This window comes from Heliangelus exortis, chromosome 2, assembly GCF_036169615.1.
Source record: "Heliangelus exortis chromosome 2, bHelExo1.hap1, whole genome shotgun sequence".
Classification (NCBI taxonomy): domain Eukaryota; kingdom Metazoa; phylum Chordata; class Aves; order Apodiformes; family Trochilidae; genus Heliangelus; species Heliangelus exortis.
The window spans coordinates 17,236,182-17,259,025 of NC_092423.1; the positions used below are offsets into that span (position 1 = coordinate 17,236,182).

The 22,844-nt window shown below is 36.5% G+C and overlaps 1 protein-coding gene across 3 annotated transcripts; it reads left to right on the forward strand.

Moving 5' to 3' along the window:
• The first annotated feature begins 37 nt into the window (after nucleotides 1–37).
• On the forward strand, nucleotides 38–22,020 carry LOC139792115 (protein adenylyltransferase SelO-like). 3 transcript variants are annotated; one of them, XM_071734965.1, is made up of 19 exons: nucleotides 38–481; nucleotides 1,564–1,682; nucleotides 1,920–2,048; nucleotides 2,775–2,839; nucleotides 2,940–2,996; nucleotides 3,096–3,194; nucleotides 7,163–7,230; nucleotides 7,900–7,987; nucleotides 9,821–9,890; nucleotides 10,494–10,566; nucleotides 11,290–11,373; nucleotides 13,208–13,337; nucleotides 14,035–14,079; nucleotides 14,165–14,246; nucleotides 14,336–14,428; nucleotides 16,999–17,078; nucleotides 17,884–17,927; nucleotides 21,037–21,116; nucleotides 21,444–22,020. In XM_071734965.1, exons 1-19 carry the CDS (start codon nucleotides 277–279, stop codon nucleotides 21,564–21,566), a joined length of 1,734 nt encoding a protein of 577 aa, XP_071591066.1. In that variant the 5' UTR covers nucleotides 38–276; the 3' UTR covers nucleotides 21,567–22,020. The 3 variants fall into 3 exon arrangements, with proteins under 3 accessions (XP_071591066.1, XP_071591068.1, XP_071591067.1); XM_071734967.1 differs by lacking the exon at nucleotides 21,037–21,116 and having other exon boundaries at nucleotides 156–481; nucleotides 21,444–21,690; XM_071734966.1 differs by lacking the exon at nucleotides 14,336–14,428 and having other exon boundaries at nucleotides 156–481; nucleotides 21,444–21,690.
• The last annotated feature ends 824 nt before the right edge of the window (nucleotides 22,021–22,844 follow it).

Sequence of the window (22,844 nt, forward strand, 5' to 3'; positions counted from 1 at the left end):
GAAAGGCTTCACCTGGCAGGGCCCAGTCCGGGTGCTGCGCCCGGCTGCGGGACAGGGCTTGGGCTTCCGCCGCCCGTCACCGGGGATGCTCCCTGCCCGGCCCATTCAGTACGGGGAGAGCGGCTCCAGCGACAGCCGCTGTGTCCTTTCCCGGAGAAGGCACCAGCTCTCCCCTGAAATATCCGTGAAGGGATACGGAGGGAGGGATTTTTCTGAGGGGAAGGTGACTTCAAGCCGGTTTCTGACGTGACTTGTCGAGGCCCACTTTTGGGGGGCATGTGGTGGCCCCCCTTGCTGGCCGCCTGCCTGGCCTGGGCCGGTGAGGCCGGGGCTGGGCAGCCGGAACCGCTCTGCTCCTCCCGCGGGCTCTGCCGGGCTCCCGCCCGCCCCAACGCCTCGGTGCCTCAGCCGGGGCAGTGCCCGCCGCAGCGGCGGGAGGCGGACATGTGCGCATGGCCCCTCTCCTCCGACAGCCTCCGAGGTACGGGCACCCTGCTCTGCCTGCGGTTCTTGTGCACCCTGTCTGGGGCTTTTGCCCGGTGGGTTACAGCAGCTACTCGTGCTTTTGTATTAGCAATTTATCATAAGGGAGAGACATGTGAGACCTAATTATGTGTTAATGCATAATTGATAACCTGATATCTCCTCATGCAAAGCAGTATAGCTCTCAGGCATACAGAATTGCCTGTAATAATAATTTATATGTTAACATTACAGGAATTACTTCTTCAGGCAGTGCAATTACTTTTGGGCATTAAGAAGTAATAATCAATGCTAAACCATGTGGCAGCTGGCTGTAACAGGTTTTGTCACTAGGTGTTGAGAAACATGGCTAACAGCATCTCTTCAGAGATGCTAAATAACAATTTTTGCAAAACTGTGACTGTGCAGTACTGGGATTTTGTTGTTGACAAGGAATTGTAAGTTAATTGCATGCAAAAATCCACAGTGTTTTAAAAAAATATTTGTCCTCAGCATGGATCAGAATGTAGAGTAGCTCTGAAGGAAGAGTGAAACACAGCTTTTGAGTACATACGTTATGCTACAGCAGGAAATGCATCTTCTGATCCTTTTGTTGACTGTTTACATTAATCAGAGAAGACTTCAAGCTGTCTCTTAGGTTACTTGGTGATCATCACTGCATATGGACCGTATGCCACAGTTACTGGTACATGGTGACTTTATCAGCTCTGAGGGTTGCTGAACTTCTCTGTCTCATGAAAGTAAGGTTGCATATAATTGAGTGCAATATAATATCACCCTGGAAGTGTTAATCACAGTTAATTGAAATTATGCTTAAATAGGTTATAGGTCTTAAGGCTGCAATGCTCTACCACTCTTTAGCTACAGAATACAATCCTTTTCTAGAAATGCCACACAGAATTAAGTCTGCATTCATTTGGTCTTGCTTTTCATGCAAGTTTATCACAGTGTGAGAGAGTGGGGTTTTGATTATTTCTGAAGTATTTTTATTTGATTAAAAAGCAAAGATATTAAGAATGGTTGATTGATTTATTTAAAAAAAAAACCACAAAACATTTCTTGTGTATTTCTGTTTTGTAGATCCCTTTCCAATTGATGTTATTCAAGAAAATTTTGTCCGGAATGTGAGAAACTGCATTTTTTCAGTTGTCTATCCTATACCTTTTAAATCAAGAGTTCGTCTTGTAGCTGTTTCAAAGGTTGGCTATTATTCCTTTGTTCTGAATTAGTAGAGGTTGTTAATGCATGCACTAAAGTGCATTTTACTATTTACATGCTATTGTGAAAGCATCCTAGCAATACATACTTTAAGCAAATAGAAGATGTGAAATATCCTGTTAGTTGCCTTTTAATAACAAAATGAGGAGAGAAAACACATTAATTACCACAGAAAATATGATCATATTCATGTAACATCTGTATTTTTTTTTCTCTAGGAAGTTCTTGAAAATATTTTGGATCTTGATGTATCTGTCACAGGAACATCTGATTTTCTTCAGTTTGTCAGTGGTAGGAAAATGATTTTTGGGTCTGTTCCATTGGCCCACAGATATGGGGGTCATCAGGTAAGTGTAATACTTGTTCTTCCAGGTGAAATTGTGTAGGTCTTTTCCTGTGAATTATACCTTCATAATACCTGTAAGTGTATATACCTATCAGTATATGAACACTTGTGAACATTTTGGTTGTAGATTTGTTCTTCAAAGGGGCTGCAGAGAGAAGAGAGAGATAATATTCTTTCATGGTACTATGTCTGCTTTCTCTGCTTCTGTTTTTGTCAGAAGGGAACTATTTTTTTAACTGTTGTTAGCTGCAGAGTCTACTTAGTACCCCTGATTCATCATAGGTATTACCAGCTCAGGGGAGTAAAGAAGGACAGAGCCTCACCAATTTCAGCAATACCATTACTGAGAGTTAAGTTTCAAGGAAATGAGTAAGCTTCATGGAAAGGAATAGTAGAGTATGATTTGTAATTAGCAATTAAAAAATAAATTACAATCTGTGTTAGTTTAAAGGTTCGTTATACAAAAGAGGCTGGGCTGTAGTTGTACATTGTATCTGGAAGGTAGAGAAGATGTGGTGATTACTGACATAATTTTTTAAATGTGGTTTTCTGACTCATATTGGTCTAAGTGGAAATACAGCTTTAGGGATCAATAGCTTAATGACTACCTGAGCAAATTTGTTATTATACTGTGTAGATCACAGAGAATCTACATGTAATTTGTACTGTTTCAAATATAACTGCTGTAAACGATACAAGGAAATAACTTGATTTTCTTTTTTATCAGTTTGGTAGCTGGGCAGGTCAGCTGGGTGATGGAAGAGCCCACTTGATCGGAGTATATACAAGCAGGTGTGACATTTTTTTAAGTGATCAATTTAAGTGACTGTTTAATCTGGCTTCATGCAAAGCCCAAGGTGCACCGTTAGAAATACTAATGGTATTTTTGCAGGAATGGTGAGAGGTGGGAACTACAGCTAAAGGGGTCAGGAAAGACCCCATACTCCAGGTCAGTTGCAGTTCATCTATGTGCACCAAAACTGGATGTTTTCATTTCAGAATTCACTTAGAATATATGACCTATTCCTTATTTCTCTGTTCTCCATAGGGATGGTGACGGAAGAGCTGTGCTTCGCTCTTCTGTGCGAGAATTTTTATGCAGTGAGGCAATGCACTACCTTGGAATTCCTACAAGCAGAGCTGCTAGGTACTTTTATTTTATTTTTCACAGCACCCATTCTTACAGGTAATCTTGTGTTCACCAGATATCATTAAATGTATACAATGTATAAAATCAGAAAAAAATACATCTCTCCAGTTTCTTATATTCTCAGATAAAACTTTCCAGTAATAATGAGTTCCAGCAATTGGTTCTGTTTTGCTTTTCATATGCTTTAAAGTGCTACTTTGACTACCATACTTATCTGTGTCTTGCAGTGAACAGCTGTTTTTCCCTTGTAAGACTGTCTTAACTGAATTACCTTCATTTGAAATCTGGCTCATTTTGCAAAGAAAGTAAAAAGTGGAACTCAGATTGAGTGATTGTATCTGACACTAACTTTTCTGCCCAGTTTTTATTGTACTCCAATTAAGAATTTCTTCTCTTAAAATAAAATAAATTGTTTTCTCCATTTCTTCTCACCAGAAGGCTTGCAAAAACAGCAGGACTGAATTCCTGCCTTGTAAATACTAGTAATGCCTTTAGTGTTTATAGTTAATCAGTGGTCTATTAATACATTTTACATGGTTAATAAACAAGTCTTTTACTCCATTAAAGTTAAGCATTTGGATTATTTTTTATAGAAGCAGGTCAAGTAGGAAAATGTGGAAAGTGGCTATTTCTGTGTTGGCATGATCACCTAGTTGCAATTTCTAAGACTAGTAGGAAAAGTTGTCTGATAAATAGATATTTATATTACAGGTAGTACTGAATGTAGGTAATTGCTCTCAATTTCTTCTTTGTACAAACACCTCTTGAGCGGAGAGGGAGATTTCATAAAAAATAATTTAAAACTTATTCTGTTTTAAATTCTAGTTTTAAAACTAATAATTTCACTCGTTTGAGTGGTTTTCTCAGAATAAGTAAACTTTTTTGCTGATGCTTGTGTTTGAAATGTCAAGTTCATTCTGTGTTCTAAGTGGTCTCATGTCTACTCTGGCATTTCAGGCTTTAAAGAAAGATGTTCTGCAGAAAAGGCTTGTACTTAGCTGCACGTGGCTAGGTGTCTATTTGCAAAGTGTCTGCAAATCTATCTAGTATTAATTCTAAAACATGCTCTTTGGAACTGCCGTGTTTGTAAATGACATTTTTGATGGTTTATTCACAGACTTCACCTTTAGACCCTTTGCTCTTGGCTGTTAATGCAAAGCCTGAGTTCAGTCTGAATATCAGTAAGAAAACATCTAGCAAGGTTATAGCTTTTCTTTGCTGCCATCTCAACAAATTGTTCAGTGTGAAAAGCAATATAAAATTACTCCTTAACTGTGTACAAATTCTATTGAGTACACAGTGTGCTTTAGCTCTCTGCTGGCAAATTGTTTGAGTGCCTGGCTCTCTTAAATGCTGTACAAGCTTTTCAGACTGCTTGCAAGACTTGATTTGAAAAAACCCAGCTGATACCCGTATTCTTCCCAATGGGGAGCTGTTGCACTGAGGCTGGTGGGATGCACTTACAGAGGTTATGTCAAGTCTTGGCAGAAGTGTGGGGAAAAGCTTTAGATCTTATCCCAGAACACCCAGCAGGTTGGTGTGCTCTATTAGTTTTAAGTATTGTGTTCCCAATGGGGTGCTACAGTTTATGACTGCACTGCCAGATAAAGAACACTTCATTATATGGTACCATTTAATCACCTCCTGGGTCCACCAGTCAGCAGTGTTATGTTATGCTAGGTCAGAAAAGTGAGTCAGTATGTGTAGTTTTCACAGTAGTCCTTACTTGCAAAGGGCTTGATGTTCATGCAGAATGGGAAGCAGAGCACTCAGGAGTGTCAAGTCCAGCCCATAAGCTTGAGGCAGGGGTAGGAAGGGATACAACTCATCCATCCTACTGTGAGTACTGTTAGCTTCTCTGGTGTAAGCAATTTCAGTACTCTGTTTCCTGGGTCTCCATATGGTCTCCTGCTGCCTTCTCTCAAGTAATGGTACTTCCCAACTGCAGGGACCATTTGAAAGCTATTTGTATAGTAGGAATGTGGGTATCTTTATTTGGCTGCTCCACTATCTGGCCAGCTTGTAAGTGTTGTCCATTAACTTGTGTTAGTAACTAACCAAATGTTGATGCCCCCATGGATTTTTTTGTCATTAATGAGAAATGCTGGTATGCTGCAGGATTTTGCAGAGGGCCTCCTAAGAGATACATAGACAAAATGAAACCACCCTTCTGGCAGAGGTCTGTTCAAAACAGTAAAATTTAATAGCATTATTATTGTGGCTCCTTTCTCCCAATGATCTGAATAACACACTATTTCATTAATGTCTGGGTTTATCCCCTAGTTTTGAATCTTTTTATTTTTCTTGAAGGATTAAGGATTTCTTCTTCCATACATTTTCGTCAGCACTTTTTGTGCTTCTCAGACATACCAATCATATTCAGTTATTTCCAAAAGAGTCTTTTTTTTGAAAAAAAATTCCTAATATTGCTTGTATCATTACAACTCCACTAACAGAAGCAGATTGATTTCCAGCTAGTTTTTCCCTCTTTCTGGAATAATTCACTGCCTGTTCTTTCCAGTCAACAGAGAGCTCCGAGTTTGGATAGCTATTAGATGCCATCAAAAATACAGAATATTGTACTAATAATTATGTTTAAAACATGCAGTTATTGTTGAAAGCAACTGCACTGTGTAAGAATTCAGACAAATCCTTTTCATGATTTTTTGGTCACATTTATGTTTATAAGCATATCCCATGTTTTTGGTCCAACTAAATTCTTTCTAAAATTTTGATGCCGAAGTATGGAAACCCAGAATCTAATGTACTCTGAAAAGTTAACACTCAGGGGCTGTTTTAACTCTGTGACTGTCTACAGTCATATTTATGAGTGGATTATTATGTTTTCCTCTTACCCTTTTCTGCGTACCTCTAAGGAAAGCTTGGTTGTCTTCTGCATAGTCTTCAACTACCTAATAGTCACTAGCTGTAAGTAGCTGTATTATATTTCAGAAACTATGTCACCAAGCTGTTTTGAATAGAATACTGTTTTCCAGTTATCAGCAGGCACAGATAAAGAAGAATAGTTCAAAATGAGCTAAATTTTCCTGCTACTGGGCTTGAACAAGAAGTCTTCAGTGGTACCTACTGAAGCAGTAACACTTCTTAGCACCAAGCATTGCTTCTGCTGGATTGTCTGTGTGGTTCCAATTGCTTTGGAGAGAACACTTCCTATATATTAGCCTTAGAGGAATATGATGCTCTTGCATAGTTTATGTGGTTTTATTAATTTTTTGCCCCTGATACAACATAAAAGTACAATGTAGGTTGTGAAATATTTTAGTGCCAGCAAAGTTGTTCTATGCACTTTCAAATCTCAGTATTTGGATAAACATGCAAATTTATAGGATGTGTGGAATTTTAAGTAAATGAAAGGAAGAGATTGTTTTTAAAAATCCAAGTACAAGCAGAGCTGCTGAAGAAAGGGATAATTATAATGTGTCATCAATTGTGTGCTGATACTATTTGAGGAGTTCCTGATTGGCAGGGATCCCAGAGCTGTCCTGAAAGTTCCTGAGACAACAGTTTTGGCTCACATAAAGGGCAGCCTCCATCTGATGTAACAATTTTGTTTCTAATTTCCCTGTCCTTCCAAATTCAATGTTGTCCTCAGGGAAATTGTGGCTTACTAAATGTTATCATCGCGTTTATCAAGTTCCAAATGAATACAGTACTTTTTAAAAATGCAGCCTCCTCCCCAAGAACAGTGTAATTTGTAAGAACAACTGTTCTTCCCTGTTGGTACAATTGGACAACATTGTATAAATACAAAATAAATGCATTTTTCTAATAAAACTTGATAAGCTTCAGCTTAACTTCTTGCCTGTGTCATTTGAACATACAAAGCTGTGACAGTGAAAAGATCTTCATGAAAGTAATAAAGTTATATAAAATATGACTTGATATTAATTGTAAATAATTTGTCCTGATATAACTTTTTAATGTTCATTTCTTGCTTGCTACAGCTTAGTTGTAAGTGATGATGATGTGTGGAGAGACCAGTTCTACAATGGAAATATTAAGAGAGAAAGAGGTAATGAGCACATTTCAAAATATGTTGCAGCACTGTAACTTAATTCTCCATTGCAAAAATGAATTCTAACATGTCATGTATGTGTAATGAAAAGTAATAAATTGGCTTGATTTCATTTATTAATATATAAAACCTTTCCTGAGAAAATAAGTCAGAAACATATCTCAAAGAAGTGGTGTCGTATGAACAGGTCTGTTATGACTGTGGCATATGTGTTGTAGGGGTGTAATTTTTATTTTCACACACCTTTACAAAAGTTATATTAAAAAATACGGAATTTTTCCATTGTTCCAATAGCAGTACTAGGACAGTGGAGTGCTACAGTGGCTGTGCCATTGCTACATCCTCTATACCTGCTCTGAAAAAGAATGAGATGGCACAGCATGGGGAAAAATGTATTTATACTGGTTCTTTCTTTGTTGCTAGCATCTTTGAAGTAATTCTAATATTAATGCAGTACTGGAACTTAGCCTGTGTTTCCTTGTGTGGCAAATTAAGCTTTATCTATAAAATATACATATATTAAGTTAATACTTGAGCATACTTATACTAGTTTAACTAAACATACATAAATTCTGTGTTTATAGAAACAACACAATGGCTTTTACAATGGGACTATTTTATTTTGATGATACTCTGTTTGCTTTTTAACACATGTATGTATTTCAGGTGCAATAGTGCTACGTCTTGCCAAATCATGGTTTCGTATAGGATCCTTAGAAATCTTAGCTCATTCTGGGGAACTGGACTTACAAAGGTTTGAATTTAATCTTCATAGTAACTATAGTAGCTTTCTTAACAATCAAATCATAATGCATATATACAGTTAGAATTTAGACACAGATTGTTTAGAAAGAAAGATTGCATAATTTAGAAATTAAACCTATTTTTCTACAAGCATACAAAAGATTTTGCCTCATAAGATAAATTTTTTTAAGGGCTGGATCTTATAAAATGAGAAAGATTGTATAGCTCAAATAGCTCTGGTAGTGAAGAACTAGGGAGGAGTTTTTTTGTTTAGGAAATATTTGTAAATTTAGAGCATAAGTTCCTGCATTTCTCGTACTTGTCTATGAAGCCAAGTCAACAGAAGTCAACAGAAATATGAAAGAAGTCACTAGCCTGAATATATGGTATAAAATATCCTCTCCAGAATTATGCAGAACCAGAGAAGTATACTAGGTCAGAAATCACCGCAGAGTTTTAAGCTACTGAGCAATATTAATTTGTGTGGTTTATTCTACTTCAAGCAGTTAACATGGCAACTTATAGTTCTACCATAAATATTTAAAAGTTGTTCATTTCTCCTCATGAGCAATGTAGTGGTTGATAATGTAACTGATAGTTCGGTTTAAATTCCCTCATAACTCTGTGCTTTCTTTCCTTTTTGTTTGAAATTTCACTGCAGATTTTTGTTGTAAAGCTGAAAGATTGAATTAAGGAACTGATTTTAAGTTCTTTGTTTGTGTTTTGGTTTGGGGTTTTTTTGTGGTTTTTGTTTGTTTGTTTGTTTGCTTTTTGGGTTTTTTTCCTTCGGTTAAAGTATTTGTGACCCATTGGCATCAAGGAGCACATAAAAGATCACTTCTACTCATGCAAAATAGACAATTCCTTCCTGCCTGTTTTGGAAGAGCCCTCAAAAGAGGGGCCAAGAGCAGGCCAAGGCTGGTGTGACTGTCTGTGCTTCCTCCTCAGAGCAGCTCCTCCTGAAACAGGATGTCCTGGGGCAACCAGCTGAAATTCAGAGGGCTGTAGGGAGGACACCCTTCTAAGGGTCAGGATGCTGGGTACTCTGATAAAATCGTCACAGTTTGAGGAAAGTTCAGTGATTTGCTCCAACAGCCTGATTAGAAGTTAAAATCCAGGTATTTGTGTGTGTAGCTGCACAAGCCTTGCCCAAGTCCATCCCTTGCCCAGGTCCATCCCTTGCCCAGGCTGCCTACCCCAGGTGTAGATGGTGTGTACAGCTTCTTGTGCCAGTGGCACTGGCTAGTTCTGACCACAAGGAAGGTTCTACAGGGAGCTCCTAAGTGTACTCAATGCCAGCAACTCTACTTTGAAGGTTTAGATCTGTGAAGAAATAGTCCTGACAGGCAATGCAATTTTTAATGCTTGTATTCCAATTTCCTGGACCTGTCTTGTAGTACTGTGCAGCACTGTTTTGGGAATGGCTGGTTACCAGGGCAAGTAATTCAGCCATAACACTTTGTGAGAATTCTGTTATAGAACTACTCCTTGTCATCTTTTTTTTGTTTGTTTTTTTGGGTTTTTTTAGATGCAAACTCTTTTTCCCTAAAAAATTATTACTGCATGTGAAACAAGATTCTGGTGTGCCCTGTAACTTAAAAATGTGGAAATAGTTTTAACTTTACATGGCAGTCTACAGTCATATTTATGACTGGAACCTGAGGTTTTATCCCTAAGCATTTGGAAGGGCTTAATCCAAGACTCAGTGGAATAAATAGCTTGAGTTCTCTAAGTGTTTGCAGCAAGCTGTAGATCAGCATTTAGCTGTTTGAAAACAAAAATTTTGAATGATCAGTTCTAAAATACCAGTTTTGTTTAAAGAATTATGCCTTTCATGTTACAGAAAATTGCTAGACTTTATCATCCAGGAACATTTTCCATCAATAGCCCTGAATGATTCGAATAAATATCTGGTAAGTCTTCTTTAAAGTTTTGGGTTTTTTTTTCCACAGACCTGTAAACAAAAATTATACAAAGCTTTTCAAAGTTTCAAGTTTTAAAAATTGAAATAAGCTTCAAAATTTTATTAATTTTTAGTTTGTTAATTCTCTTTAGTAAAAAACTGCTATTTCAAGTTTTTTCCCTCCATGTAAAATATGAACATTCTTCACCACTTTTAATTATGGAAATGTTTATTGGGAAATAACCATTTTCTGTTATACTTTGTTCTCTTACTGCTGAGATTTTAAGTGAGCAGTGGTCATGAAATGCTGAGTTATACTTTTTATAGTAGAATTGTAGTATATATAGTATATACTAGTATATACTTTCTTTGTTTCTATTTTTTTTACTTTTCAATTGCTTCTAGGGCATCTGTATGTATTTCAGTATAGTCTTTGCTGGATAAGGTTATTGTATGGTCACATAATTTATAATGTCTATGAGAAGTCCTGACAGATACATTAAAAAATAGAATGTATGACATATTTCTAATGTGAATCAAATGTTAATGTCACTTATTGTATTCCATACTGCTAATTGAGGGGACTTGAAATAAAAGATGTATTTGATTTTAGGAATTTTTCTCTAGAGTTGTATCAGAGACTGCAAATCTGATCGCATTGTGGATGTCTGTGGGGTTTGCACATGGTAAGCTGCAGTAGCTGGCACTGCCTTTGGAGGAATGACTTTTAGTCACTTAGAGATGGCTTTTATTTGTCACTTGGCTCTTCAGTTCTTCTGATGTCTTTGCCTACAGCATATCTGTTAAGCATTAATATACAGGTCTTTTCATAAGAGAGGTAGGAGCACTTTCTGATCTTTCAAAGTATGTCTGTATCTGACAGAAACAAGACTATGAGACCTAAAGTAGGAGAGCAAGAATTCTAAGAATTGTAACAGTACAAATACCATGTATTGATGTCACATATGTTTAATTGCTTTGAATTTGATGAATCTACATAAAAACAATACCTTTCAAAGTATATAGAATATAGACCTGTCCACCTTTGTTTCAGATTTATATTACAAAAATTAAAATAGCAATGTCCCCAGTCAGGTTGCAAGGAAGCAGTTAATGTCCTTGCAACCTTGCAGATTGCAAGGTGCTGTTTTAGTTTTGGGCAGGAAAAGGAAACAGTGCCACCTAGGTACAGAAACCAGGTGCAAGGCATTTTCTCATTTTCACATTTTCTCATTTTCTCATTTTCACACTTAAAATGCATGCCAGGTCAAGAATGAGAGAGAAAAGTCTATTTTCCAGAATCTGCAAGTTCTTTAGACTCAGTGGATCTGTTTCATAGAAAATTTCCTAGAGACTGTAAGTTTCAAGTGGTACTTTAACTTTTATTTCTCCTTGTTGTTTAATTGTAGGTGTGTGCAATACAGATAACTTCAGTTTACTATCCATAACAATAGATTATGGTCCATTTGGATTTATGGAGTCCTATGACCCAAGTGAGTATAGCACCTTTTTAAAAATAGAATTTTTTACTTAACTTATTTATATTAATTTATGTAATTTCTCTGTGCATGAAAATTCCTAACATCATTAGCAGAAGAAATCCCAAATGTGTATTGTTTGAAGAGTTGTAGGGAAAAAAATCTATCAGAGTCCAGTTTTATGATACATTGTACAGGTTGCAGTTCAATTGCTAAAAGTTTTACTGATGCAGTATTACTATTAAGCCCATTTTCAGGAGTATGTTTCCAGTTGAATTTCATCAATTTCATAGATGCTAAAAAAGAAACCCAAAAAACTAAAAATTGCATATTACTATAAACAGCCAAAATCAAAAGTGGCATGTAGTAACTTTCCATGCATCATGCTCTAGCTTTATAATCACAGCAGCTAATTTCAGAACCAGCACTGTTTATCTCACTGTTTGTTTTCATGAGACTGCAGCTTCAAATTTAGGAAATCTTATGAGAATAAATGTCATATTGCTTCTATTACATTAAAAAATAGGGCTTTTCTGCTTTTACATCATTCTCTATATGGTGGGGTTGACCCCAGCCAGCAATTAAGACCCATCAGCCATTGTTCACTCCCCCATGCTCTGGACTGGGGGAGAGAATTGGAAGAGAAAAAGTTCATGAGTCAAGGTAAAGACAGTTGAATAAGTGAAAGGAGGAAAAAAAACCAAGGCTTGAGGGACACCATCAAATGATTGCAAAGGCAATCACTCAGCACCTCCCACCAGCAGACAGATATCCAGTCAGTCCCCAGGCAACAACTGCATTGACAAAAGTGCCCTCAGTTTTTATTGCAGAGCATGATGTTATATGGCATGGAATGTCCCTTGGTCAGCTGGGGGCAGCTATCACAGCCGTGCCCCCTCCCAACGTGCTGGGGTTGCAGAGTGAGAACAGAGCAGGCATTGATGCTGTGCAGGCACTGCTCAGCAGTAACCAAAGCACTGGTGTGGTATCAGCACTGTTTTAGCCACAGTCTAAAACACAGCACTCTGCAGTCTGCTATGAAGAAAGTTAACTCCATCCCAGCCAGAGCCAGTACACCCTAGAACCAGGTGAAATGCTTTAAAATTAAAATTCAGATTTGAACCAATGACCAAATGTCACAGGTATGTCACAGGTCTCCTCCTTAGTGCTCTGTTTGTTACTGAGGTTCTCTGAGGGCTCAGGCCATGCTGTGTGCATTGATCAGAGCAAGGGGTTGATGCTGCATCTGTTCAGAGGCTGCTGCTGTAGATATGCATCAGTTTTACTTCTGGTTACCTGTAATTGCATGGCAGATGTTTATTATCTCCTGAATAAGAGGCTTTCCTACTGGAGCATGTTAGCCCTAATTTTTATGTGGATACATAAAGCTTGCTTGGAAAAATGAAACAAGTCTTGCCCAGGTGAGCTATTTGTTTAAATACATGTTCATACATGCTACTTTTCAAAAGTTACTTATAAATCCCGAATCTGGTTGTACAGTTGTTTGTTTAATCTGTAAACTGAATAGTAGTGCTACATTGAATAAGACATTGCTTTTAGTGCAAAAATTCTTTTTTATTTTTAAATATATGAATTAATTTTGGATCTTCAAGTAGGAAAATGTCGTTTGTGACCTATGGGAACTTGTCTGTGAAGGGTGCATTCCTTAGATTCACAAATAATAGAGTTAAGGCAAGGTAAATAGGTATCCTTGTAATCTGATTTTAAATATTTATTAACTTTAGGGCTTTTATTAGTTTGCGTAAATATAAAATTATACACTTCAATATTTTAGCATTGCATATTTTAATTACTCTGTTGTGGAAAAGTAATGTTTTGTTTGAAACAGATTTTATTCCAAACACATCTGATGATGAAGGAAGGTATAAAATAGGAAACCAGGCAAATGCTGGGCTGTTTAATCTGAATAAGCTGTTACAAGCTCTAAAACCTTTATTGGATCCCAGGCAAAAGCAGCTGTGAGTAATCCTTAAAATATCTTAACACTTAAAAGAACTAGTTGTGGAAGACCCTCTATATGCATAGGAAAGAAAGGGATTAGCTTTTAAAATCTTTTCTAAGTGGAAATTGATTCCAGATTAATTATTTGCCAGAATAAGATGGAGGGAGGGGATAAAGGTTTTATTTGGTCATAATTAATAGCAAAACATGATTGGAAAGGGGTCCTAGATGTGTCGTCCATTCTCCTTTCCCCAAGGCAGCATTTTGGCCTGTAGTTGTGTAAGTTTGCCAAGCTTGTTCTGTAAGATGTTTACTTACAGATACCATACATCCTCCTGAAGTAGAGGTAGTATTTTAAAACCCAATTGTAAAGATTCCTAATAACAGTCTTCGTTTGTGTGGCTTAAATTTGTGACTTCTTACTCAATATGAAAAGGAAGAACATATTTTTCTTCTTTACAACAGCTATTTGTGTATTTGAAGACTTTTAAAATGTTTCCTGTAAGTCTTTTCCCCACTACAGATCTCAGTTTAATCAGAATTTCAGTGTTTGTGGGATACCATATAGAAGTTTTCATTGGTTAGTGTACAGTAGGATTGTATAGGATTGTACCCACAGTGGTTTTATAGTTTCATAGAATTTGATGTTTCTTTTTTTTTGTTTGTTTCTTTTTTTTTTCTTTTTTTTTTTTTTTCTTTTTTCTTTTTTTTCAGAGCTTCCCAGATTTTGGAGGGCTATAGGGAGATCTATTACATCCGGTACGCAGTTCCAGAACTCAGACCTTGTAGTCACAATACTACAGTTTGTTATGTGGCAATTTCCTTACTTTCTTGCTATTTTCAGCTTTACAGAACTATTCAAAACAAAATTGGGTCTTCTTGGGGAGAATGAGGATGACAGCTCTTTGATTGCTTTCCTCTTAAAAGTGAGTTTGCTTTACTTATTTTGTTGGCAAACATCTGGACTCATTCTCCATACTTGAGAAACTCTAACAGGAGTAACTTTCTTCAGTAGCTTATGGAAGATACAAAGGCTGATTTCACAATGACATTTCGACAGCTCAGTGAAATTACTGAAGACCAGTTAAAGAGGCTCCATATTCCTGAGGTATTACTTAATATAAGCACTCAATTTTAGGAATACTTAATATAAAATGAGTAAATCAGGTTGAACCTGACTCTGGTGTAATAGAGAATGTCACAAGCCATGGTTTGTCTGGGATATATGTCACTGTAGCATTATTAAGGGACTCGTATATCTGTGTTGTCATGCTACACTCCATGTTAAGTCTGTATTTAGTAATGAAGGATGTATTAACAAATAGAAAGATGGTGAAATTATCTAATGAAAGATACATTAATGAAGACGAGTACTCATAAATATTCCTACAGAGGTGGGAATGTGATTTTCTTCACATTTAAAATGGGTTTGCTATGAAGTACTTCTTTCCCCTATCTCCCTACCACTACCCCCATTTTTCTTTAACATAGCAATGCCTTCCTATAGTATTTAATAAGACAAAAATTAAGCTGGACAGGGCTCCAGGAAAACTGAAACCTCAGAGTACTCTGAGCATGGCTTTACCAGGTGATGTAAACATCTGATCCCAGGCTCATCAGCTTGTCTCAGTAGGTAATGACACTTGAGATCCCATCTCATCATAACCTCTTGGTAGAATCTCAGCCCATAATGGCCTCTGCCTTTCCTTGGGCACAATATTGGTTTTAATTTTAGCTTGAAGCACAGGAATACATTTTGTCATTGTCCTGCTCACCCTGCTGTCCCATGCTGTGCTACTGCTAACCCAGCCTAAACTGATTCTTTAGGACCAAGTATATTGAGATGAGATGAGAATATTAAAATAAAAGAGATAACTCCTTACCTGGATATAATATAATCTTTAGAAGTGGAAATATGGGTGAAATGTTTGTCCTGGAGTAAGATGCTAGGCAAATAGTAATTGGGTAAAAATTTAGAGACAAAACTCTAAAAGGAAAAAAGGAAGCCTTATTGCAAGAACCGTAAGATTTTTTTTCTTCAATACAGTGCCTTTTCCATGTGAAGAATATTGTTCACTTTGCCTGCCAAACTTCATTGTTTTTCTGCAATTTCTAACTTATTTATGTTTGTGCTTGTATTTGAATCTAATTAAAAATGAGAGCAGGTGGACTTAGCCTCAGAAGGCTGTTTTAGGGAGCATAATGACTGTGTGTAAAACAAAGAATGAAAATGAGGAGTTACTGTTTCTTTTTTCTGGTTGTGTCCTAGATAATTAAGTGGTTTTGACCAAATTGCCTGGTTTTCCTTGTTTTCTTTTATTAATTAAGATGTTTAACCTGACCTTTTCCATGAGCTCAAAGCCATTAATACATAAAAAGTTGAGATTTTATAGTGGTTAGTGACAAAAATACACAGAGCTGTAGCTGTGGAATTAACAATTTGCACAGAGGGGGTAATAAGAGGATGGGTGTGTTTGTAAGAAAAAGTATTTTTGTCATAGAATACAAGGGATTTTTCCATTTGTTAGTGGTCTGCATGTGACAGGAAGAAAGGAAGCCACCCTCATTCAGAGTGGAGCCACTCCCAGACTACTGCAGTAATAGCATTTCTGGAAGCTCCATCTCCCCTTCTTTAAAGGTTCAGGCAAAGGAACTAAAAATCGTGGTGTAGTTGTGACCCCAGTGCTACACCAAGGGTCATTTCCAGCCTTCACTTGGTGGCAGATGACCTTTTTTTTCACACAATGAAATTATTTAGCCCACAAGTTCTGAGTCCCAAAACTGACATGGTAAAGCAGGTAAACTTTTATGCTGGTAAAAAGCTTTCTTTTTTTAAAGACTTCTTAAATATTAAAGTAATTTCACCTGCTGTTTAGTCACACTCTAATACTTTGTCAGCAGCAAAGTAAATTCCCTTATTGGTTTGTAGATCAATATATTTTTTTCATCTACACACCAAAATTGAGCTAAAAAATCTAGAAACCTTTGGGAAAACTGCAGGAATCCTTATGTTTAGTATTAGATGGAAATACACTGAAATTCCTCTGAAAGCAGCCTAACCCTGCATGTCTTTGGACAAGTGCTTGACTCCCACACTCACCTCTTACCCACCTGCTTGATCCTCAGCTTTTAGTCATTTCTGTAGTTTTAACTTTGCCAAGTTTTGTCTCCTCCTTTCTTACTCTCCTACTGTCTCCATTATTCTGCTCAGTCTTCTCCTGTCCCTGTGGACTTAAGTTTCCCTTTTTCTCTACAGCTTACCTTCTTCTTCAATCTATTTTCTTTATTCCACAATTCTGGAAAAAAAAAGTGTGTAGAAATAGATTTGATCCACGTACAACACTTAGAGTAAAACCTGTAGTTATGTAACCTAAAAAATAAAATAGGTTAGGCATTAAACCAATGCAAAATAAGGGGTGAAGCATTGGAGATGTTCAGGTAGAATTTGCCATAACACAGATGGATTAATATGGATGTATCATGCTAGCAAAAAGAAATAATTTAAATACAGAGGAAAATATATCAATAATTTTGGGGAGAAGATTCCTTGGAGGGTCAAGGGTCATGATATATTTCCCTCTTATATTCTTTTGATACTCATTTGCTCACTTTGGTTTCTGCTCATTTAACAGGAGCAAAATTCTGATTGCCTGCCATTAACTGTGTTTTTCTCCTCAGGAGTTCTGGGCTCTCCAGGATCTGGGCAAACATGAGCTATTTTCAGAATGGGTTACTATGTACCTCTTGAGATTAAATCAGTAAGTTTGGTGCAGTTTCAAGTGTAAAAATAACACCAGAATCTGCAGTAATTATCAGTGGGTCTGGTAAACTGGCCCCAACATGGTTTGATTATGCCTTTTCTGTCTTCATGGCTTTAGATTGTGCTAGAGGCCATAATAATGACTATTGTAGTTCTGCTTGGGGACACATAAAAATGACGTGGGAAGAGTGATCTGTGTTTTGTGTCCTTCACTGAGCAATGGATGTGATTTCTTTAGTTAATAATTTTTGTTACAATACCAGTCTTACAGATTCAGTCCAAAAGTTGTGCTTTGCAAATGCATAGACAAAACCAGTGTTTCATTACTGGTAATACTTACGGGTTTATTATTATGTAATAATATCCCTTTAGGATGATGGGGTGGAAGTTCATCAGTTGTGAATACACAAACTGTGTTTAGAAACAAGTGGTGTTGCACAGGTAGGGACATGCAAGTTAGAATTTCCTGCCAATTCCTTGGTCTTAAATCAATAAAGATTGTAACGTGATTTTCTTAGTCATATATGGTATTCATGGCCAATAGCAGTGAAAAGAACTATCAGGTACCTGGAAGTTTAATAAATACAATTGTTTGGGAAAAAAAATCAATAAAAGATACAAAGCCTACAAGAAGGTGTGCACATTTCCCATATCTAATCATTCTTAGATATTCACATCTGCTTCCACTGAGCACAAAATCAGTACTCTTAATTATTTTAATGAGTCAAAAGATTTCTAAAAATAAACAAACATAACCCTCGTTAGCCAAATCTCTTTTTCTTCTTTTTTTTTTCCATTTGTAGTAACAAGGGTGATTGTGACAGCAAGAGAAGAAAAAGAATGACAAGTGAGTAAAACAATCCAAAGGAATTCATATGCTTGGATATGGTAACTGTCTTATTTATATAGGTTTCTTTACTCTTAGTTCTGTTTCCTTTTGAGGGTAACTAAAATGTAGTATATTTTCTGAAGAGGGGAAGATCTTATTACACTGCTGCAAATCTTGTAATACTGTACATTCACTGTGGCTATCTGTGATTTCACTCACTCTTGTGATTAGAAGCTAGCCAAGTGTGGATGGCTGGACCTGTGATATGTAATTTTTGCATACACCACATGATCATGTTCCTTGGCTAAAATGAGGCTTACTTCCTCCTTAGGGATCCTCCCTTTTCTCTCCTTAAAAGAAAAAAAAAAAAACGTTATTTTAATTGTCTGCATTTATAAATAAGTTGGTCTGGCCCAAACTCCTTCTATTGTGAATACCAGCCTAAGACTGTGAGATCATGAAATGCACAGCAACTATGAGTCCAAGTTGCTTTTCTCTAGATTCTGCTGGTTTTGAGTTGCAGAGCACATCTCAGTTTGTATTTTGGGTGACTGAAGTCACAAGGGATGAAGACCTTATGAAGGCAGCTTTTCCTATCAGTATCCACTGATACTATATTGCCATTGTCATCTCAGTATTCATCACCTTTCCCTTGTCATTAGTAAGTCTAGTCAAATATCTCACTTCTCACAGTATGTTACCTTGAAGCATGTCATAGAATCACAGAATGATAGAATGGTTTCCGTTGGAAAGGACCTTACATATTATCTAGTTCTAACCTCCCCATATGGACAGGGGCACCTGCCATTAGACCAGGCTGCTCAAGCTGATAACTTACTACCTTTAAACTCTTCATTTAGTTTTCAGTTGTTATTAGCACTTTATCTTGTGCTGCCTAAACATAGCAACTTAGAAACTGATTTAAAAGTTTTGAAAATCCAAATCCCTATACAAGTCTATAATTGTATTTCTTCATAAAAGAAACATGTAAAAAAATTGTAAACCAGACTGTAAAAGGTTCATAAGGCACAAAATTTCTCCTTTGTCCTTTTCTTACCTGTCATGTTTTAATCTTTTATAATTATGTTGTCAGTTGTGTAAATTATGGATATTTTTAACACCACTGTGAAGCTTGTCAATTTGCAGTTGTTAATAATGTATTTCTGGTACAAATATTCTCCTGCTAATATGAGTCATGGTTTTAATGTGAATTACTATTTTTTTGTATGATTCATATGTTAACTTCTCCACTTTTTAAAGTTTCTTTCTTTCTTCATAATTGAAAACCAGTTTACTGGATATTTCATCTACTTGGCCATATCAAATTTCTTTGCTGAGAAGGAAAGCACTATTGTTTTTAACAATTAGGGCAGGGTGTTGTTATGACAGTGTAGAGGTTATCAAGGTTCCATATAGCTGGTCATATTTATTGGCTTTTGTTTCACATGTGTCAGTACAGGTGGAACAGCAATAATGTGAAAAAGAAGACTGTGTCTGGATAAATTGCATCTCAGTCTTTGCCCTCAGAGAAGTCAGCACTTGGACTTGGTGTCTGAATGTTTTCTTTTACCTGGGCAGAAGGGAGTGGCAGTGCCATTCGAGATGCTTTTGGTTTCAGCCCATAATCAGATTTTTTTAAGAGTTTCACCTTCTCTCTTCTGGCAGGAACATGGGTGGTCAGAGGTCAGCACTTAGAGAAGGGTGTTATTTTTTTTTTTTTCTTCCTTGGCCTTTACTTTTCTAAGTAGCACAAAGAACCTCTCTGTAATGCTGCTGTGTGTCAGATCTAGGTAGCTTAAAATGGCTATCATTCAGTTCCAAACATAAAAGAATTTCATTGATTTGCATGATTATTTTATATAAAACAAATGACCAGCTAACAAACTAGAATTCACTGCAGGTATGTTAACATAAAATTCTAGTTTGTTAGCTGGTTAAATGGTGCCTTTTAGAAGCAGTGCTTATTACAGAGAAGTCTGTTCACTGCACTAGGCACGAATTCTGTATGGGGGTGCTCTTATATTGTTTTTAATAATTCCCTTTCTAATATAAGTTATTGCTTGTAAATAAAATAACATCATAACTCATTGATCAGAGGAACTGAGTAGAGGGAAATTTGGTATGGTCATTTTGAAGAATTACCTGCTTCTTCTAGTAGCCTCTTTCAAATATGCTGTTAAGAATATTATATAAAGCTGTATGGATTTTTTAAATATATAAAATAGGAGGCTTGAACTAATATTTATTCATACAAAAGATATTTTTTACAAAAAAACCCTACTGGGACATGAATGGAAAGAGAAGTAGATGAAGTTTGTGTATGTCCATAAATCACAGGTTTTTGGTTTCAAGTCCATGTCTCTGGTATGATTAATTAATGTCATCATGTAATAATCAGCTACTGAATTTGGGAAAATATGGATACAGGTGTCAGATGAAGACTTACCATGCAAGCTTGAAATGTTTGTTACAATTAATCTGTAACGTTGTTTTGATAATTAATAAAAGGGAAAGCTTTCTGAAGCAGAATCCTAGGCCTCAATTACACAGCTGTGTTGATGTTACCTGCTACAAAAATTGATCATAAAAGCCAAGTATGCTTATGAGAATTCTTCTTGGCATGCAGTTTGACAGAACTGCTATGAATTGTTAGTGGCTGGACAATTTTTTAATGTATTATATAGAAGAAGGAATATCTAAGTACATATACTTTAATGAATATATTTATAACTCCTTTTTTACATTATGTATTATAATACTAATTTTTATGATATCCAGGACTTTTTGACAGTACTGAAAATGCTTTCCAGTGGTGTAGCAGGAACCTAGGTCATGGTAAACTCATCTCATTTAAAAAGTCTGGTGTTCATAACAGGAAATCCTTTGTGTATCAATGTCAGGTTCTGTGCTATTCTAGTTTTTGTTTGGTGGTTACTGATCATGCAGGTTTAAAAAAAAACCTTTTAGCAGATCATAAAAATAGATCTTGATTCATTCCTTTTCTTTTCTATCCATTTTTTCTTGATTTATAAAGTAAACCTTGAAGATTTCAATGACACGTTTCAATGAGTATAATTTGCTTTTGTTGAATATGTCTAAATTTAACACAATTAACTTTTGGTTTCAGCTGTTAATCCTAGATACATACTTAGAAACTGGATGGCAGAATCAGCAGTGCAAAAAGCTAATTTAAATGATTTCTCAGAGGTAAAATAATTTCTTTTTTTCTTGACGTATGTATTAATAATTGGCATAGTTTTTAATGAAAGAGTTGTTTTATTTATGCTTTGAACATGTAATACTTTCACTGACATTGTACTGTCTAATCCCTATTACTATTAAAAATACTAACAAGGCTATTAATAATATCAATTATAATAGCAGTGACTATATAAATAGCATTACCAGTAATGTTAAGCAAATCATGAAGTTGTTTCTGGAGCCAGGAGGGTACATAATATGAAGTGAAAGAGTCTTTTCTTGTTTGCAGGAAACCATTTTGTAACAAAAGCTCACCATTTTAATTGCTTCCAGGTTCATCTCCTACAGCAGATTTTACAACATCCCTTCCAGAGGCAGCAGGCTGCAGAGAAAGAAGGCTACTCCCTGCGCCCTCCAGCTTGGGCCAAGGATCTTAAAGTAAGCTGTTTATCCTGAGGAGAATCTAACAAGCAGGATAAATGATCAAGGTCAAAGCTCAGGCCTTAAATACCTTCAAAATCTTCAAAAAAATCAAGCCACAGGAGCTTCTCTCCCTTCTATTTTGTGGACTGGAATTTGATATTCTGCTAGGCAAGACCTTGACCAACTTTATCAAGTCTAAAGATTAAAAAAATGGATCACTGTGTGTGGTTACATCAGCAAATTGTATTGGCATTTTTAACTCTGCCCTTCATATTCAGTTGTGTGTTGAGTCCCACTATTTGTGTTTTGCCAAACCGTCACATTTCTCCTCTCAGAATTCAAGGTTTATCAGGTGGGTCTCAGTAACTTTTAATGGCTTTTAATGGTCAATTTAAAATCCATCTAAGCTAGTTTTAAACATAGAGTACTTTGATGGGTGTTCTTGTTGTTACACACTGTCCAAATATAATTGTATTTTGGAGATACAGATGTTCTTAGTTCTTTTGCAGCATTGTAAGAGGACATTCTTACACTTAGACCTTGCCACTTTTTCTCTTTTTGACCTTGTGTTGTCCCACTAAACTGTCAACAGAGACTTAAATTCAATTGAACAATGAGCAAAGATGACCATTTGGGGAGTGACTTGCCCAAATAAATCTGGTGTCAGGTGCCTACCAAGCTTGGCCCACTGCTCTTTGTAAGTGTATCTCTTGATAATTAGAGATAAAGATTATTGGTGCTTGGATATAATGCCTCAGGGAATTTTCACTGGTTGGACATGGAAAAGGACTTTCCTGGAACTACCTCACTACCTATGTAGTCAGGTCAGTACACCTCTTGTAACCAGCCACCTGATGCTGAAAGGGACTAACAAAAACTTTGTAGGGAAAGTATTTAAAAACGCAGATGAAGCTGTTACACAGAAGTCCTTTGAGTAACAGAGAGGCTCTACTCTTTGAGTCCTGGGTCCTGTTTGTCCTTGTTTCATACTCCCACATCACAAAACCTGGTGTGCAATTAAGGCAAAATTAATACGTAAGCAGTCAGGTGCAATGTTATGCTAAAAAATGGACAGGGGCTTTGTTAATTCTTGATGTTACCTTATCTCTTCCCAAATCCAAAATTGATTGGTTTAGAATCTCCAGATTTCTTGTTTGCCTCTTGATTCTGAAATAGAGGCTATTGAGTGGTATAATTAGCATTTCCCAAATCTATTTCTAGAAAGATAGCATGGAAAAAATATATTATTAGAAATCTTTCAGTGACTAAAAAATATTTGAATGCTTTTACTCCTTAACTATAATCAACACA

What these genes read in the sequence shown, in the direction of transcription:
- LOC139792115 (XM_071734965.1), top strand. Translation starts at nt 277, where the DNA reads ATGTGGTGGCCCCCCTTGCTGGCCGCCTGCCTGGCCTGGGCCGGTGAG. An exon ending in GTCTTGTAGCTGTTTCAAAG is followed by an intron (nt 1,683 to 1,919) that starts GTTGGCTATTAT and finishes TTTTTTCTCTAG; the next exon opens with GAAGTTCTTGAAAATATTTT. An exon ending in ATCGGAGTATATACAAGCAG is followed by an intron (nt 2,840 to 2,939) that starts GTGTGACATTTT and finishes GTATTTTTGCAG; the next exon opens with GAATGGTGAGAGGTGGGAAC.